We start from the raw sequence: 19,654 nt of genomic DNA, 5'->3' as shown, positions 1-19,654 counted from the left end.
TGCCTTGGCTTATGCTGAGCTACTGTGATTTTTTTTGTTGCTGTATCCCAAACAAAAGTAACACAAAACAATGAGGCTGGGGGTAGTGGGGTGTTAGTGTGGTGGTGTCAGTGGGCACGGTAAAGTTAATGCACAAACTTGGGTAGGAGTGTGGAGTGCAAAAGGGAGAGTACATTAATGTTTGAGACTGGGTAGTTAATTGCTTCAATTTTTTAACTTGGTGAATACGGAGTAAGGAGGTATTCTGTGTTATTGTGTATTGCTGTTTTTTGCAGTGGAACCAAAATGGCCACCAGGCAAATTTATCTGTCATTCTGAACTTTGAGGGAAATTTATTGATTAACCTAAGCCTAGATACCATGGATACACTGGTTGAACGATAGTTGATACCTGTTTATATTAAGTTGTAAGCCTATGTTTTAGCCCTACTATTATGACCAGCTGAGTAGGGGTTCCCTCTCGGTCTTTTCCTGGTTTAACCGTAACAGGGTTCAATTTTAAAACACCGTGTTTTTAGGGCCTGGAATGCGCTTCCTTACACCTTCAGTGTCTGGTGATCAAAATCCATTTGGGTTAATTGGATCAGGGAATAGTCCTTGGTCTCCACAAGCAGCATCTCTTAGTGTGCAAATGTCCTTCCAGTCCAGTGTCTGGTGATCTTCAAACAAGTCATTTCTTCACTCCAGCAACAGTTTAAAATCAATGTGCATATGACAAAATTAATATGCCTCATTCTGGGCAGGTGGGGGTCTGCATGACACCTACAAATTGTTTTAATTTCAGATTCTGTTCTGAACCTTTTAAATCTGGAGAAAAACATCTTTTGTTTATAGTCTTTTAGAAATTTAATTCCAGTTTTAGCCTAATCCTTTATTTCCAAAGTGCATTTGTGGTTGGATATTCAGGAGCTAGCCTTTGGGTTTGGTTTTTATGCATGCTATTTGGAAACTGTGGTTCCAAAAAGATGGACATTCTTCACCATATCTGAGCATGTGAATTTCCTTTGTTTTAATCTGAAAAGCTATTTGTTGAGATGTAATTATTTTTGATTTGGCAATCTAAATAGGTGGCATTGGGTCTGAGATTTTACCCAAGATCGTTTCAGTTTCACTTGTTATGTCGCCTCTTGCACAGAGCAATTTAGGTTCTCTTGATGCAAACAAAAGGGCAGCCCAGTGACCAATCAGCAGATTGCCGAATCAGTGTTGGAGTGCATCTTCTGTTGCATTGCAACCATCTTCCATAGAAGAGATACAGGGAATGGATCATTGAGAATTTCACGCAGCTTCTTGGGAAAGTTTCAATTCTGATTGATTGCATACTAAAGGCTGACATATGGATCAATACACTCACAATTATTAACCATTACAGTCTGATTTTAACTGGCACACATGATTTTGGCATATTGATTCTGACAGAGCCAAGATGGTTTCCATGCAGGAGCGCCTCGCCCTAATTCTGTACTACTTCGGCATTATAATGTGTGGAATATGTAAAATAAGATCTTGGTTCTGGGGCTTTATACAGTTAGGGAGTAGGAAACCACATGACTGCAACATCTTAATGATATTTTCGTGTGTATGCCGTGGACTGCTACTGAGAAACTATCAAGCTGAGCTATACTCCCTTGCTTATTTAATTCTTATTTTATTAAAATTTATTTAGAGATACAGCGCTGAAACAGGTCCTTCGGCCCACCGAGTGTGTGCCGACCAACAACCACCCATTTATACTAACCCTACAGTAATCCCATATTCCCTTTTACCTCCATACACTAGGGGCAATTTACAACGGCCAATTTACCTATCACCTACAAGTCTTGTTCCAGCTATTTCTCTGTATAGTCAAAGCAACTGCACTGAAGGCTGCAAAAACAATTTTAAGGGTTAAGGTGATTTTAAAAATGCAGGACAAATACAATTTTTGCTGCAAGATCCATGTCTATGGCCATCAATGTCAGTTTTGGATGATTATTTCTAATGCTGTGTACTGGGAGAATTAGTGCAATTGATTTTTTTTGCAGTACCTGCAGTACTAAAGTCTAGAGTAATGGAGAATTAAAATGTGCAACACATTTGTGACAAGTGTTGGTTTTCAGTGTTCCATATATGCTATGTTTTAAAGTTGCATTTCCCCATGATTATGCCTATGAAAATCAAAATAATCTGAAAGGAAAAAAAGTTAATGGATCCTACAAAAACATCCTGACCTCAAATTGTTTTGAATCTTCAGATGTTTTTGTTAAAATGAAAAGATTTGTTGAATTTAATATTTTAATGTGTTTTTAATTTCATGCCCCTACTGGGAGAGGTAGCTTGAAAGTGATGGGTGTGTTGGAGTTGACGGGGGTTGATGTGGGGGAGAGGGTGGCGAGAGATTTTTGACATAGCTTATCTCTGTTTCCTATGAATAGCTTGACCAGAGGGGGAAAAAAGTACTTGAATCCCAGGTAATCAGACATGGCATCTGATTTGAATTCTACGTTATCTTTACAGTAGACTGCTAAGGTCTGCATGTCAATGAGAGCACTGACTTTTTGTCCTTAAGAGTTTTATTTTTCTGTGGCAAAAGTTCTTATACTCGGTGCCTCTTTAAGAGTGTCTGACTAAGATCTTCCATCAAAATTGCAGTTGAGAGCTTATATGATCTTGATCTGCATCACATCCAACTGCCATGGCATGCTGGATATCGAGACAATCAAATGAAATAGTTCACGGTGAGAACTGTATGTACTTTCGTAAACCAATAAAAACTTGACTTCTCATCTTAAGTATTTCATTAATTGGAACAAAACTAAAGGTGGTCTTTTCTTATGACTTTATTGGTTTTTAGAAATAAACATGTTGCTGCCTTTTGATTTTCTTTCAATATAGAGGCTTTTCTGTTTTTACTAAATGGTCATAAAGAAATGACTAATTCAAATTCGGTATATATTTTGGTATGAAAACAGCCCTACAGTTTTTAAACAAGGACTGTTATAATGGGTCAAAGAATGTTAATTTTAGGGTTGGGCTTTTATTATTATGTTGCACAGGCATGTGAGTGGTGCATAGAATACTTTCCAACTGCCTCCCCCACTCCAAAATTTGGCACCTGGTGTCAGTATTTAGCATCTCCATTCCACTTGGGTAGCAGTCGATATTTGACATTAGCAGGGGTGAACATCCTCTTGGTAAAATGGACGAGAGTGTAAATTAACTGTGACTGTAAATTAACATCCTATTTACTAAATTCAGTATTCAGAAATCAATCCCATGTATTCCCACTATCACTGGAGGGTCATTAATTCAGGAGAAAATCCATCTAACTTGACAACCATTGAATTTTCCTCTTTTACCCTCTCTTAACCCCCTCGCTTTCCCCAAGATTATCCTTGTCACTACAGCAATATTACATTTCCCAAATCGCCTATTCTTGTGGCTTCGCTCAGTGAAACTACTGATTTATTGCTGCAACCTTCAAATGGCTAGTGTGCAATGTAATGCTCTAGTATTAAAATGCTGCTTTCATGACTCAAAAGTATGGGTCTGCAGAAGTGCCTTCTGAGCAGCAAAAAGCTGTAGATGTTTGTGCTGCTGTGTGTTTACCTTTTGCACAATAATTTTCATGTCCCACGCATATGAGACATTCTGGCAATGATCAGATTTAATGAGAATTTAAATCCATCAAATATATACAAAAGGAAAATGCTGCCTAGTTTCCTTGAGGCCAAAACTTAGTGCCATAATTAGAGCTTTTAATGTTGCAGAGTTGGATGGTGGCAGAGTGGAATATTTAGTAGCTAGTAAATCTTAATTTACAAAATACCACGCAAGTTAACTTGATGTATTTGATGTTCCAGGTCACAAATCTCAGAGAGAAGAATTGGATTCAATCCTCTTTATTTTTGAGGTAAGAATGCTAGAAATTGGTGATTGTTCATGTTCCATTAAAACAAAGGTATCTTGAGGCAAGTGAATATTTTGTCTGAAAAATAGCAATACAATTAACCCAAAGTAGCACTGTAATATTTATAAATTTTTTGAAGGGAAAAGCATGGCCCAAGCAGGAAAGGATAAAGGATGGACAAGAGACAAAAAAAAAGAAAATGCATTCTTTTTCTTAAAGTATTCCCTTACATTTCACTTCCATTTACAGTGACCGACATCGAATATATTAAAAGCCTACTAGACTTGACACAGCGGAATTTGACTAATTCAGTCACTTTGAAATCAGTTGTAATGATGCATTATGCATTACATGATTGAGCACCATGAAACAGTATATCTTCCAACTTGACTGTGAGCAACACCTTGGGAGAACAGCTAGTGTAATGTAAAGTTCTTTTTCATTTGCTTACATCCTTCTTTTGTCTTTTTTGTATATTTTGCTCCAGGAGTAAAATTCAACAAACCTTAACTTTTGCAGGCAAAATTGAAGGGGGTAAGAATTCTGCGCTTTTGGAAGATGTTTTTTTAAAGAAAAACTTGATACGTAACTATAATTTTGTGGAATTCTGTTTCCTGAAAATGATTAATACTTCATATTACATTATGCACTGCAATATTTTATCTTCACAAGGAAAAATAAATCTTGAGTTGCAGTTCCAACAAATTAGGGACACTTTCTGCTGGTTAGTTTCACAAGTACCAGTATTGTGCATGTAACTTTCATTAGACATCACATAAATACACAATGTTCTAAATTCTGTTCTATGTTTAATGCATCCTAAGATACTAAGTTTCCTTTTTAATTGAGTTAATTACATTTTTTGTTTTTAAAAAGATTAAAGTATCTGATGAAACTGATCGAGAAATGAACCCATAGGTATTCAGCCAGTGTTGCAACGCCCATGTTACTCTTTTTGATGTCTGATAAGTGAATGCGCAATGCTGAGAATTGAGCTTTGCTGGAGGCTTGGGTGTAGCCCTTTGAAAACTGTGGTAGGATTTTTGCACCATGATTAAACTTCTTTCTAAAATAATCTGTTATCTGCTTGTTTATGCTCCGCTAAAATGTAAACTTTTGAAAACTAAAACCATTCATTTATGTGGAGGGTGGTTCTGTTAAGTGTTAGTTACATTTAGTTTATAGTCCCATTTTTATACTTGCACAGAGTTTACTCTCGAGTTATGTGACTTTGGATTCAAATTCACAATGGCGTATATCATTCATCCAAATTCGGGATGTCCAAACTATGTCACGGGCCCAGTGTAGCACCCCAAATTCTGGCAAATCTTTCCCTTGAAGCTTGGGCAGCTCAGTTCTGTTTTTGCTCAGTTATTTTTTGCTGGCCTGTGCTGTATAAATAGTGTTCAGGAAGGTTGGAAGAGAGTTGTTTTTGGTATTGTTGCCACCTTGAATTGAAGCCTGAATTAGAGCACCATGGTATCTGGAACTGGAAATGTGTTAATTTATGGTTACACTGATTATATAATGTTCCTGTGTTTCACTAAGGCAAATTTTGAATATTCTGATGTAAATTGTTGGATTATTCAGTTTCATTGTTTAAATTAAGACTCTGTTGGCCAGCAGTCAGTGTGGGTGGGCATGCCACTAATTGTTTAATCTGCTATAGTGTGCCAAATTGCTGCAAATATTGTACAGAATACTTTTTGGAAAAATTACGCCTCATATGATGGCAATTTGTGTGTTAACTGGATAAATAGCGAGATTGTGAAAAATCAGTTACATATTGAAAAGGAAAGTAATGTGACACGCAGTGTTCAATTATTAGATTATACTGCAATCTACAGAAATGTTAATTGCATCCTAAGATATTTGTTACTGGAAAGAAACTTGGATATGTGGAAAGTCATGCAAGCTATTCGTGTAAAGAAAAAGAGCTTCTGTTTCTATAGCACCTTTCATGACCTCAGGGTGGCCCAAAGTGCTTTACAGCCAATACAATACTTTTGAAATGTAATCACTGTTGTAAAGTAGGAAACACAGCAAGCTCCCATAAATAGAAGTGTAGTAATGACCACATAATCTGTTTATAGGGTTAGTCGTTACGGCACAGAGGCCATTCAGCCCATCAAAGAACAATCCAGTCAGACCCATTCCCCCGCTCTAATCTCCATAGCCCTACAAGTTTATTTCCCTCAAGTGCCCATCCAATTTCCTTCTGAAATCGTGTGGTAACAGCTCAGGAGGTAGGCCAAATTTTGCATTGGGAATCCCTCCCCTAATTTGAACAAGCACTCACCCAGAGAATTTGGTCTGTAATAAAAACAGAAAATGCTTGAAATAGTCAGGTCTGGCAGCATTTGTGCAGAGAGAAACAGTTAATGTTTCAGGTCAGTAACCTTTCATCAGAACTCTGTTTTGGTGATAGTGATTGAGGGGTAAACAGCGGCCAGGACACTGGGGAGAACACCTTGGCTTCTCTTCGAAATAGTGCCATGGAATCTATTACGCACACCTGAAAGGCAAAAGGGGCCTCAGTGTAATGTCTCAGCCAAAAGATGACACCTCCGATATTACAGCACTCCTTTAGTACAGCACTGAAATGTTAGTCTATTAATCTGTGGAATGGGACATGAACCCAGAGCCTTCTGTTGCTGGCCTGAGTGCTACCAACTGAGCCAAGCTAACATCAGTTGCTTATGTCACGGACACTAGAAGTGCAATGATACAAATGATGGACTAACTCTGAAGAATTATGAAAAATTGAGACTTTTTAAAAAATAAATATTTATTTTTAAAGGCTGCGTTTGCTGACAATGCAACCACTGGGTGATGCAGTACTGGCACCTGCGCAATTGCAGCCTCATCAACAGAAACGTCACTGTCTGCGATGTCTCAGGCAGCTGCCAGTAATAAAAAATAGCGCTGTTCAATTTGACACAAACGGATTGAACTCAAACCCCTCACTCCTGAATGGCCACGATCACTGCCTCCACACCCAACCCCAACAGTGTTACGACCGACCGCTCCTGTCAAAGCCCCCAATCAAAATATACGATTCCGATTGTGGTGAGACCAACGCACTGTTAATTTAATCCCGTCGCTCCACAGATCAGCTAACATGTCATTTCAAACTTTCCAAACTAAACAAAGACCCAGCCAAATTGTATCATCTATTAACCCCCCAAATGAGGCTAACCAAACCAGGTGTCTTTAAATCAACAAATTAACTCTTTAATTAGAAGAACTAAATTCTTAAAAACTATGAAGATCTAAACCACGTTTAAAGTAGAAAAAATTAGAGTCCTTGCAAATTTACAGTCCATTGTTGCTCGAAGACCTCAGAATGTTGCTTTCCTTCTCCAGCGAATTTCAACAGTTAACGACTTGTAAACACATTGAACAGAATCAATCTGACTTGAGTTTTTGAGGGATAAAAGACTGTCACAATCTAACTTCCCTTCCTTCAGTTTAAATTACCAGAGATCTCTGTCTTGGCTTGACTTTTTAGAATTTTGAGAGATAATAATTAAACTCACTAAAATCCTCTTCCTTCAGTTTAAATGGTTGAGCGCTCTTTTTCCAGGTGCTGTCATCACAGCTGTGTCCTGCGTCTGTTAAAACAAACTGTCTTCAACTCATAAGCCAGTTCAAAACTGAACTGTAACAAATGTATCGCATCAGGCTCACTCCCAGTGGCTATATCTATGGTAACGAGAATGCACCCTTTGAATTGCAGTCTCCAAATGGCTGTTTCTAAGGCAACGAAAATGCACCTTCCAAAAACTCCGAAGGCTTGCCAGCTCTTAAAGCAATACTGATCCCTTGCAAGCCTGAAAGGCAAACTGCATATTCTGAAAAAAAAAACTACAGGACTATGACAACAGTAACCCATTCCCTGTTGCAATCGTAGATTCTGTTCCCTGCTTGCTCCTGCGATCACTGCCTCAATCACCGCATTCAGTTTCCCATGCTCACCTTCTTGCCGCTCCCGACTGTTTGCCGTTCCATCCTGCTGTTCCCTCCCATGCCCACATCTGCTTGCCGTTCTGTCCCGCCGCTCGATCCCCACCTCACCGCCCAGAGGAGCGAGCAGGGTGCAAGCCGCAGATGGAGTGGCAAGCAGCTGGGCGCTTGATAGCAAAGCGGGAGGGAGCAGGGCAGGAAAATGGTGATTGAGGCGCCAATTGCAACATGCAGCGGGGTACTGTTGGAAGGGATGGAGGCGGCAATGGCAGCCATTGAGGGGTGAAGAACACTCAAACGCCATTGCTTCTGACATCATTACGTGGTGACGTTGACACGCGCATGCGCAGACCCATACTGGCAAGCAGGCAAATGTTCCAACGCACTGATGACTTCTGCATCGCTCTGCACATGCTCCGCATTCTCGGGAAAGACTCCGATGTTAAAAAGTGAACAGTGGTCAAAAATAGCTGCCGAAGAGAAAGGGATTAGCCCTTGTGTATTCAAACCAGAGCTGGCGGGCAGCCATAAAGGTGGGGCTAAACGTGTGGCGAGTCGAAGAGACTTAGCAGTTGGCAGGAGAAAAGACAGAAGCGCAAGGGGAGAGCCAAATGTGTAACAGCCCCGACAAACACATTTTTCTGCAGCACCTGTGGAAGAGCCTGACAAAGAACAAAGAAAATTACAGCACAGGAACATGCCCTTCGGCCCTCCAAGCCTGCGCCGATCCAGATCCTCCATCTAAACATGTTGCCTATTTTCTAAGGGTCTGTATCTCTTTGTTTCCTGCCCATTCATGTATCTGTCTAGATGCATCTTAAAAGACGCTATCGTGCCCGCGTCTACCACCTCCGCTGGCAACGCGTTCCAGGCACCCACCACCCTCTGCGTAAAGAACTTCCCACGCATATCCCCCCTAAACTTTTCCCCTCTCACTTTGAACTCGTGACCCCTAGTAATTGAATCCCCCCACTCTGGGGGGAAAAAGCTTCTTGCTATCCACCCTGTCTATACCTCTCATGATTTTGTACACCTCAATCAGGTCCCCCCCTCAACCTCCGTCTTTCTAATGAAAATAATCCTAATCTACTCAACCTCTCTTCATAGCTAGCGCCCTCCATACCAGGCAACATCCTGGTGAACCTCCTCTGCACCCTCTCCAAAGCATCTACATCCTTTTGGTAATGTGGCGACCAGAACTGCACGCAGTATTCCAAATGTGGCCGAACCAAAGTCCTATACAACTGTAACATGACCTGCCAACTCTTGTACTCAATACCCCGTCCGATGAAGGAAAGCATGCCGTATGCCGCCTTGACCACTCTATTGACCTGCGTTGCCACCTTCAGGGAACAATGGACCTGAACACCCAAATCTCTCTGTACATCAATTTTCCCCAGGACTTTTCCATTTACTGTATAGTTAGTTCACTCTTGAATTGGATCTTCCAAAATGTATCACCTCGCATTTGCCCTGATTGAACTCCATCTGCCATTTCTCTGCCCAACTCTCCAATCTATCTATATTCTGCTGTATTCTCTGACAGTCCCCTTCACTATCTGCTACTCCACCAATCTTAGTGTCGTCTGCAAGCTTGCTAATCAGACCACCTATACTTTCCTCCAAATCATTTATGTATATCACAAACAACAGTGGTCCCAGCACGGATCCCTGTGGAACACCACTGGTCACACATCTCCATTTTGAGAAACTCCCTTCCACTACTAGTCTCTGTCTCCTGTTGCCCAGCCAGTTCTTTATCCACCTAGCTAGTACACCCTGGACCCCATGCGACTTCACTTTCTCCATCAGCCTACCATGGGGAACCTTATCAAACGCCTTACTGAAGTCCATGTATATGACATCTACAGCTCTTCCCTCATCAATCAACTTTGTCACTTCCTCAAAGAATTCTATTAAGTTGGTAAGACATGACCTTCCCTGCACAAAACCATGTTGCCTATCACTGATAAGCCCATTTTCTTCCAGATGGGAATAGATCCTATCCCTCAGTATCTTCTCCAGCAGCTTCCCTACCAGTGACGTCAAGCTCACCGGTATATAATTACCTGGATTTTCCCTGCTACCCTTCTTAAACAAGGGGACAACCTTAGCAGTTCTCCAGTCCTCCGGAACCTCACCCGTGTTTAAGGATGCTGCAAAGATATCTGTTAAAGCCCCAGCTATTTCCTCTCTCGCTTCCCTCAGTAACCTGGGATAGATCCCATCCGGACCTGGGGACTTGTCCACCTTAATGCCTTTTCGAATACCCAACACTTCCTCCCTCCTTATGCCAACTTGACCGAGAGTAATCAAACATCTGTCCCTAACCTCAACTTCCGTCATGTCCCTCTCCTCGGTGAATACCGATGCAAAGTACTCGTTTAAAATCTCACCCATTTTCTCTGACTCCACGCATAACTTTCTTCCTTTGTCCTTGAGTGGGCCAATCCTTTCTCTAGTTACCCTCTTGCTCCTTATATATGAATAAAAGGCTTTGGGATTTTCCTTAACCCTGTTTGCTAAAGATATTTCATGACCCCTTTTAGCCCTCTTAATTCCTCGTTTGAGATTGGTCCTACATTCCCGATATTCTTTCAAAGCTTCGTCTTTCTTCAGCCTCCTAGACCTTATGTATGCTTCCTTTTTCCTCTTAGCTAGTCTCACAATTTCACCTGTTATCCATGGTTCCCTAATCTTGCCATTTCTATCCCTCATTTTCACAGGAACATGTCTCTCCTGCACGCTAATCAACCTCTCTTTAAAAGCCTCCCACATATCAAATGTGGATTTACCTTCAAACAGCTGCTCCCAATCTACATTCCCCAGCTCCTGCCGAATTTTGGTATAGTTGGCCTTCCCCCAATTTAGCACTCTTCCTTTAGGACCACTCTCGTCTTTGTCCATGAGTATTCTAAGACTTACGGAATTGTGATCACTATTCCCATAGTAGTCCCCTACTGAAACTTCAACCATCTGGCCGGGCTCATTCCCCAACACCAGGTCCAGTATGGCCCCTTCCCGAGTTGGACTATTTACATACTGCTCTAGAAAACCCTCCTGGATGCTCCTTACAAATTCTGCTCCATCTAGACCTCTAACGCTAAGTGAATCCCAGTCAATGTTGGGAAAATTAAAATCTCCTATCATCACCACCCTGTTGCTCCTACATCTTTCCATAATCTATTTACATATTTGTACCTCTATCTCACGCTCGCTGTTGGGAGGCTTGTAGTACAGCCCCAACATTGTTACCGCACCCTTCCTATTTCTGAGTTCTGCCCATATTGCCTCACTGCTCAAGTCCTCCATAGTGCCCTCCTTCAGCACAGCTGTGATATCCTCTTTGACCAGTAATGCAACTCCTCCACCCCTTTTACCTCCCTCTCTATCCCGCCTGAAGCATCGATATCCTGAGATATTTAGTTGCCAAATATGCCCTTCCCTCAACCAAGTCTCAGTAATAGCAATAACATCATACTCCCAGGTACTAATCCAAGCCCTAAGTTCATCTGCCTTACCTACTACACTTCTTGCATTAAAACAAATGCACCTCAGACCACCAGTCCCTTTGCGTACATCATCTGCTCCCTGCCTACTCTTTCCCTTAGTCACGCTGACTTCATTATCTAGTTCCTTACAGGCTTTAGTTACTACCTCCTTACTGTCCACTGACCTCCTCATTTGGTTCCCATCCCCCTGTCACATTAGTTTAAACCCTCCCCAACAGCGTTAGCAAAAGCACCCCCAAGGACATTGGTTCCAGTCCGGCCCAGGTGTAGACCGTCCAATTTGTAATAGTCCCACCTCCCCCAGAACCGGTCCCAATGTCCCAAAAATCTGAACCCCTCCCTCCTGCACCATCTCTCAAGCCACGCATTCATCCTGACTATTCTTTCATTTCTACTCTGACTATCACGTGGCACTAGTAGCAATCCTGAGATTACTACCTCCTGAGGTCCTACTTTTTAACTTGGCTCCTAACTCCCTAAATTCTGCTTGTAGGACCTCATCCCGTTTTTTACCTATATCATTGGTGCCTATGTGCACAACGACAACTGGCTGTTCACCCTCCCCCTTTAGAATGTTCTGCAGCCGATCTGAGACATCCCTGAACCGTGCACCTGGGAGGCAACATACCATTCGGGAGTCTCGTTTTCGACCACAGAACCGCCTATCTACTCCCCTTACAATCGAATCCCCTATGACTATAGCCCTTCCACTCTTTTTCCCGCCCTTCCTAACAGCAGAGCCAGCCACGGTGCCATGAACCTGGCTACTGCTGCCTTCCCCTGGTGAGCCATCTCCCTCAACAGTATCCAAAACGGTATACCGGTTTTGGAGGGAGATGACCGCAGGGGACACCTGCACTGCCTTCCTGCTCTTTCTCTGCCTTTTGGTCACCCATTCCCTTTCTCCCTCAGCAATCCTAATCTGCGGTGTGACCAATTCACTAAACGTGCTATCCACTACCTCCTCAGCATCGCGGATGCTCCAAAGTGTGTCCATCCGCAGCTCCAGAGCCGTCATGCGGTCTAACGAGCTACAGCTGGACACTTCCTGCACGTGAAGGAGTCAGGGACATCAGCCGTGTTCCTGAGCTCCCACATTGAGCAAGATGAGCATAACACGGGTCTGAGATCTCCTGCCATTTTTAATCTTAAACTTATCTTAGATAAATGAAAAAGGAATGAAAAGTTTTTACCAATCTCACTCTAGAATTGGCCTTTATAGCCACTCCAGGCGCTGCTCCACATACCACTGACCACCTCCAGGCGCTTACCCATTGTCTCTCGAAATAAGGAGGCCAAAGTTCATTCAAACTGTCTGACAAAGTACAAATCTTCAAAGCTAAGAGGTGTCAATTGCTCCCCCATCTTAAAACATTCCAGAATTGAATGCCTTCTTCTGAAACAAAGAAGGTGTGAAGTAGCCACGACCTGGGTCATTGTGAAGTCACCATGGGGAAGAGATTAGAACAGCTCTTACCAGGAAGTGAGAAGTAATACAGCTTTACCTTAAAAGCATGACAGCCTTAAGAGAGAAAGAGCAGCAACATCTAGCAGCTTGTTTTCCGGCAAATCAGAAGGCATGTGCCTACATCTGCATTAGACAACAGTGAACTATAAGTTATCCACCAGCTTCAATTGAACTTTCAACTAAGAGAGAAATGTACAACCACCTCAGGCCTGCACCCATTGAGAACTTGATTTCCAAGAGAATTCAACAGGTTTATCGTGTGCTTCTGTTCCGCATTCTCCCTTTTCCCCCCTCGCCCGCCCCCCCTCCCCAAGTAAAAATCACTTACCCTTTTTTCCTGCCCCCTCTCTGTCTTTTGTGTGTATATGCAAGCAAATGCATGAGTGGATGCGGTTGCGATAATTTTGGGGTAGTTATTGATCAATAACAATTTTTGTGTTTTTTTTTTAAACCTACAAGAAAACCTGTCACAGTGTGTTTATTTGAAAAATAAAACACCAAGGGGTTAAAATCTAATCACAAAACACTACGGTCAGGTAGGAAGTTGAACAGCTGGAACAACCCACATTGCACCATATGGCTGTAACGTGCACAATGTTCATTTTTTAAAATATATCTGTGATCTGTATTTTTTTATATACTAAACAGTGACATCTCATCCCATTTTAAAAATTCATTGGATGTTTTTTCTCTTGACTGAAAATGTATAATACTTGGGAGACACTTTGGCCTTAATCTTGCTCGTCAATGTGAAGGATGTTGAAGCTGAGCTATCTAATGTTGTCATGAAATATTTCAATCAGATAATTGGATGAATCTGATGCAGAATGAAGCTCTGTCCCCAATGATGTGCTTTAAACTCTAACCTCAGAAGAATGCACTTCCTACTGTAACACTTACATTTTCTACACGACTGATGTTTGTCGGTCAGGCAGCATCTGTGGAGAGAGAAAAAGTTAACATGTACAGCTGATGACCTTTCATCAGAACTGGGAAAAGTTAGAAATGCCATAGATTTTAAACAAGTGAAAGGGGGAGGGAGGAAAAAGGGTGGAAGACAGGAGCGATTAAATGACAAGAGTTGGTAGTGCAGGGCCAGAATGCATGGTAAAGGGGCAAGTAAAGAAACAAAAGATGTGTCTAGAGGATGTGTGAATGGTAGAATAATGAACAGCTGCTGTCCAAAAGCAAAAAAAGCAAGAGAAAAATTAGAATAAAACGGAAACCTGCAAAGAAACAGGGGGCAAAAAAGGGGCAGAGGTTAGCCTGAAATTGGTGAACTCCATGTAGAGTTCAGAGGCTGTAAGGTGCCCAGTCGAAAGATGAGGTGCTGTTCCTTAAGCTTACATTTAGCATCATTGGAACACTGCTGGAGGTCGAGGACAGAGGTCAGTGTGAGAGCAAGGTGGGGAAATCAAATGATAGACAATTGGAAGCTCAGGATCATGCTTGCGGACTGAACAGAGATGTTCTGCAAAGCGGTAACCCAATCTACATTTGGTCTCCCCAGTGTAGAGGAGACCACATTGTGTGCAGCGAATATAGTATATTGAATTGAAAGAAGTGCACATAAACCACTGTTCTCACCTGGAAGGTGTGTTTCTTCCCAACTACATCTTTGGATGTCCTCTGTCACTTTGCATGTTCTTGGCCCTACACCTCTATCCCCTAACAGGTTAGTCTGAGGGCTCTTTGCTTCTTCCTTGAACGGATGCCCAACCTGGTTCCATCCACCACCACCCTCCGCCACTTGGCTGAACTTGTTCTCACATTAAGCAACTTTTCCTTTAACTCATCTCACTTCCTGCAAAAAAAGGTGTTCCTATTGTTATGACCTCCGTGGAGACCACCAACAAATGAAAGGAATAGTATCCACAGAATGACCCCAATTTAGGAAATTAGAACCGAATGGACAAGTTTTCACTTCTATAAATTTTACTTTAACGCTCAAACAGAAACCAACATAAATTTAACTTGAACTAGCAGTTAAATACTGGTCGATATATGTTTCTCAAAGGTTGCACATTAATTGGCAGCTACATCAAGGTAACTCCTCATAGATCCTCTTGACAGTCATATCAGCCAGGTGGCATTGAACTAGAGTATGGCTACCCGACCCGAACCCGACAGGACCTGACTCGTTCTTCTGGGTCCAGCATTTGGGCTGAGGTCAGGTCGGGCTGGGTCGGAGACATACTATCACTACCTCCGGTACGTGGCTCTGATACTGTACTTTTTGGACTTGAAAGGTTGTTTAGTTACAGTTTTTTAAAGCTTGTGCAGATAAGCAACAAAGTGAAAAAAGGAAGCTAGGTTAACTGATGGTTGAGTCGGGCTGGGTTGGGCTTAGGTCGGATGTGGTTCTGTCGGGCTCTAGTCGGCTTTCATTTGCAGACCCGAGCCAACCTTTACGTTGAACACCTTCATAGTACAAGATCAGGAACATCCTCCAGTAGGTTTCAAAGTCCAGTCCTCAGGGTTGCAGATATGGATGTAATGTCCCGTCGATAGCGAACGATGCAGTCTTTCCTTTAACGATTCGGTCTAGTCGCCTCTCAGACAACCTTGGCCTTGCCCACACTGTCCTAATGGTGCGGTATCACAGACAGCCAATGGTCAACCCTCCGTCCAGGCTTCTTTAAACAACCACTGCAGACTGTCTCAATTCTGAAAGCCTTTTAGAAGCACTCACAGCTTTTAGCTGGCACCAACATTCTGATGTTTAGTTGACAAACTGAAGTTAAAACTATCCTTGGTTTAAAAAAAAAAGGCAACCTGTTTGTTTTCAATCACAGGACTGTTTTTCTAAACTGGGTTTGACTACCAATCTGGAAACCCCCAGCCGCAAATCAGGAATCATCTCAAAAACACAAACAAGCCTCATGGAAGCGTATGAAAAAATGGGTCTTTCACTAAATACTGGGAAAACAAAGGTCCTCCCCCAACCAGCTCCCATAGTGCAGCAACTTTTTCTTCACCCGCCAACCCCATTCAATCAAGATCAGTGGTGAGATCCTGGGAAATGTGCAATGTTTTCCATATCTTGGGAGCCACCTCTCAGCGAAGGCAGACGTGGAGGCCAAGGTTCATCATCGCCTCTAATATCCCAGCTTCGCCTTCGGCTGACTGAGGAAGACAGTATTTGAGGATCAGGATCTCAAACCCAAGACTAAGATCATGGTTTACCAGGTAGCAGTAATCTCTGCACTACTTTATGCTTCAGAGACTTGAACAACCTACAGCAGGTGTTCTCAAAGCACTGCACCAGAAGTGCCTCTGCTAGATCCTCTAAATCCCAGTGGCAAGGAAGGCGGTCCAACAGCAGTGTCCTCTTTAGCACTCAGATACTGGGCAGGTTGGCTGATCAGTCAAAACCAGCTCTGCTGGGCGGGACATATTCGCAAGCCTGACACCAGACTCCCAGAGCACCTGTTCTTCTCAGAACCTGGTTGCGGCAGGAGACTCCCAGGAGGACAGCGGAAGCGCTTTCGAGATGTTCTCAAAGCATCCCTGAAGAGATCTCACATCCCCATCGACTCATCGGAGCCCCTCGCTGTCCTAGATGGAGAAAACTAATTTGGGGAGGCATTGTACATCTCAAGGGACTTCAGGGGGGGGAGGGAGAAAGGTCACAGCATTGATGCGCTGCTGGAAGATGGCAGGAAATACTAAGCCATTGTAGCTGGATGTCAGCACCTGCAAGCACTAGGTGCAGCCAACAGTATCGGCACCGCAACTAACTCAAAAGGAGCAAGCAAGCTGTGTGGTAAGTTCGGTCTGTCCCACTCGTGATAAAATTGCCCTGCTTTTCATGACCTATGCAAGGCATTTGGTGCAAAAGGACACTGGGCCCGCCTCTGCAAGAAATCTGGCGCCAAAGACATGGCCAGAAGCTGCAGCAGGGGGCAGACAAACAGAAGACCGGCACAGTAACAGGGCAACAGCAGTAAGGAGAGTGCCAGAGACCTGCATAAATGCAAACCGATACACAAAGTCCACAACGAAACAGACCGGAGACCAGACTTAGCGAGGAGTAATTCTCAGCTAGATAGAAGAAGAACAGACGTTCCACGTTGTGAACCTGACACATCGCGTTGATGAAGTCAAACAACTGGAAGCTTTTGCCACTATTAACATCACCTGCCCTAAGAAAGCTGGCAAACATTCACTCGGGGTCAAGATTGACACCAGCAGTGGTGCAAATATCCTACCAGTCCAAATCCTCAAAGATATGTACCGGAGTCATTAGAAATCAACGATACAACTGACAGTTACCAAGTTATCTGCATACAATGGGTCACCCATTCCTTGCAGTGGCAATTTAACAATGCAATGCAGCTATGGCAAGTCAGCATGAAATCCACAAACTTTTTACTTTTTGTCGACACGAGCAGACCAGCAGTGGCAGGACTATCAGCGTGTCAGGATCTCAACATCATGACCATCCATGAGGTCACTACAACAAAAGAGACCAAGGATACTCACATCGAGTCAGTCCACAACTTACAGCAGCTGTACCTGGACAGGTTCGATGCCATAGATTTCAAAGGCGATGTTGTACTGCCCCTCAGGATGCAACTCTGCCAATCGACCAACCCCGCCCCCCCCCCCCCCCCCCCCTCCCCAAGAGAGAGTGCAGCGTGCAAATACAAGAAAAGCTTAAGCACGAGTTAGATGACATGGAATGCAGTTGCATCATCACACAGACTGGTGCAGCTCAATCACGTGCATACTGAAGGACGATGGAACAATCAGGTTGTGTCTAGATCCGAGGTGTCTAAACTTCTCCCTAAAGAGATGCCCCCACAAGATTTCAACACTAGAGAAATTGAGTCCTGAGTTCACAAGAGCCAAATTCTTCAAGTTGGGTGCTAAATATGGATATTGGTCAATTCATCTAGCTAAGGAATCTCAAAAAAATCACCACTTTCAGGACACCATTTGGAAGATACTGCTTCCAGAGACTACCCTTCAGCTTGTCTGTCAGTCGAGATCTGTTTCAGCAGCATATGGACAGAAATATAGAAAATGTGCCTGGCTGCATATGCATTGCTGATGACATTGCGATAATGGGCAAAACCAAAGAAGAACTTGATCTAAATCTTCATTCACTGGTCGTGGCTCATTGCGAAGGGCTCGTTTTTAACAGCAAGAAGTGTCAGGTGAATGCAAGTCAGATTAATTTCTTTGGATCCATCTATTCAGGTGGCGGGATCCATCCTGATCAAGGCAAAGTCAAAGATGTAAGGCATAAGACAAGGAAGACCTCCAGAGATGTCTTGGATTTTTCAACTTTTTGGCATCATATATTCCAATATTTTTTGACAAAGCATCATGACTGAGAGAGCTCCTAAAGAAAGATGTACCATTTGTATGGCAGGAGGACCATTAGCATATGTTTGCGTGTTTCAATCAAGCATTGTCAGCAGAAACCTGTATGTACCCTGCAGTGCTACGACCCAAGGAAGAAGACAATCCTGGAAGTCAATGCCTCAGAAAGGGCTAGGAGCGTGCATTCTACAGAATGGCAAACCAATTGCATTGAGGTCCAAATGTTTATCCTCAGCACAGTCCAATTACTCAAACATAGAGCGTGAAACACTTGCTCTGGTGTTTGGGCTCACAGGGTTCCACACCTACTTGTTCCGCAAGCAGTTCACGGTGGAAACTGACCACAAACCACTGGAGATGATCTGGCGCAAACCATTGCTCAGCGCACCACCTCGACTACAGCAACTCTTAGTAAAAGTACAGGGCTTTGTTTGCTACAAACCGGGTACCAAAATGGTCAACTCTGATACGCTGAGCAGATTCCCAAACCCAAGCAAGAATGAAGAAGTTCCACTTAATCTGCAAATGGACAGCATGGACATCGAGGTGGAAGATGTGTTCAGTCGACTTTGTTGCATTTTGTTCAGCACAAATGTGACCAACCGCAATCAAACAGCAAATGATCCGCAACTGAAGGCACTGTGGAGAGTCATCATACAAGGCTGGCCTGACATGGTAAAAGAGGTGCCAGAAACCCTCAGATGCTATTGACCTTAGAGATGAACTCGTATCTCAAGAGGAGTCATCTTCAAGGAAAGACAAGTGATTGTGCTCAAAGCTGTCCGACAGGACATCTTGTCACAATTTCAAGGCCATATGGGCATAGTGCGAGCTAGACGACTGGCACGAGACTCTGTTTATTGGCCAGGGATGAACTGTGATATTGAAAGGTTAGTGAGGATGTGCGAGACATGCCAGAGCCACCAGCCAGAACAATGCAAAGAACCTCTACACCCTCATGAGGTTCTGTCAGTCCCTTGGTCCAGAATCGCCACTGACTTGTTCTCTGTTAATGGAGATGACTTTATCTTAATCACTGATTATTTCTCTCAATTTCCAATTAACAGACAGGTAAAGGACGCCTCAAGCGCATTCATCGCAGACACATTGAGTGCCATATTCAGTCTATTTGGTGCACCTGAAGAAATCATTTCTGCCAATGGGCCACGGTATATGGGTAAACCTCTCAGGGGTTGTGTGCCAAATGGGGCATAAACCATGTGACATCCTCACCACATTACCCTAGATCTAATGGTCTTGCTGAGCGAATGGTTCACAGTCAAGTCACCTTTATCCTGAAGTGTAGGACAACGAAACAAGATTTTGTTGTCATGCTCCATCTCAAGCCCATATCCATAGGTGTAGTTCTGTCGTCACCAGCAAAGATCATGTTTGGCAGACAAGTGTGGATGACTCTGCCAAGCCGCCATCTGTCCAAATTCTCCGAGATGCAGGAGACACTGCTTGAAAAATGGGAGATTGAGGATGG

At 43.1% G+C, this 19,654-nt stretch overlaps 1 protein-coding gene across 7 annotated transcripts in view; it reads left to right on the top strand.

The window, feature by feature from the left end:
• Positions 1–19,654, top strand: part of ralgapa1 (Ral GTPase activating protein catalytic subunit alpha 1) — a 382,583-nt gene that overhangs the window by 34,418 nt on the left and 328,511 nt on the right. For all 7 annotated transcript variants that reach the window (XR_010975714.1, XM_068039277.1, XM_068039282.1 and 4 more), the window contains exon 3: positions 3,842–3,891. Coding sequence is in view for 6 of the 7 variants with exons in the window: in XM_068039277.1 (XP_067895378.1) it covers positions 3,842–3,891 (50 nt within the window). In the remaining variant the exon portion in view is untranslated. The remainder of the gene's footprint in view (positions 1–3,841; positions 3,892–19,654) is intronic.

This window comes from Heterodontus francisci, chromosome 9 (assembly GCF_036365525.1).
Source record: "Heterodontus francisci isolate sHetFra1 chromosome 9, sHetFra1.hap1, whole genome shotgun sequence".
NCBI lineage: Eukaryota > Metazoa > Chordata > Chondrichthyes > Heterodontiformes > Heterodontidae > Heterodontus > Heterodontus francisci.
Note: the sequence above shows the minus strand (reverse complement) of the source record. Positions and strands in the feature narration are given on the sequence as shown.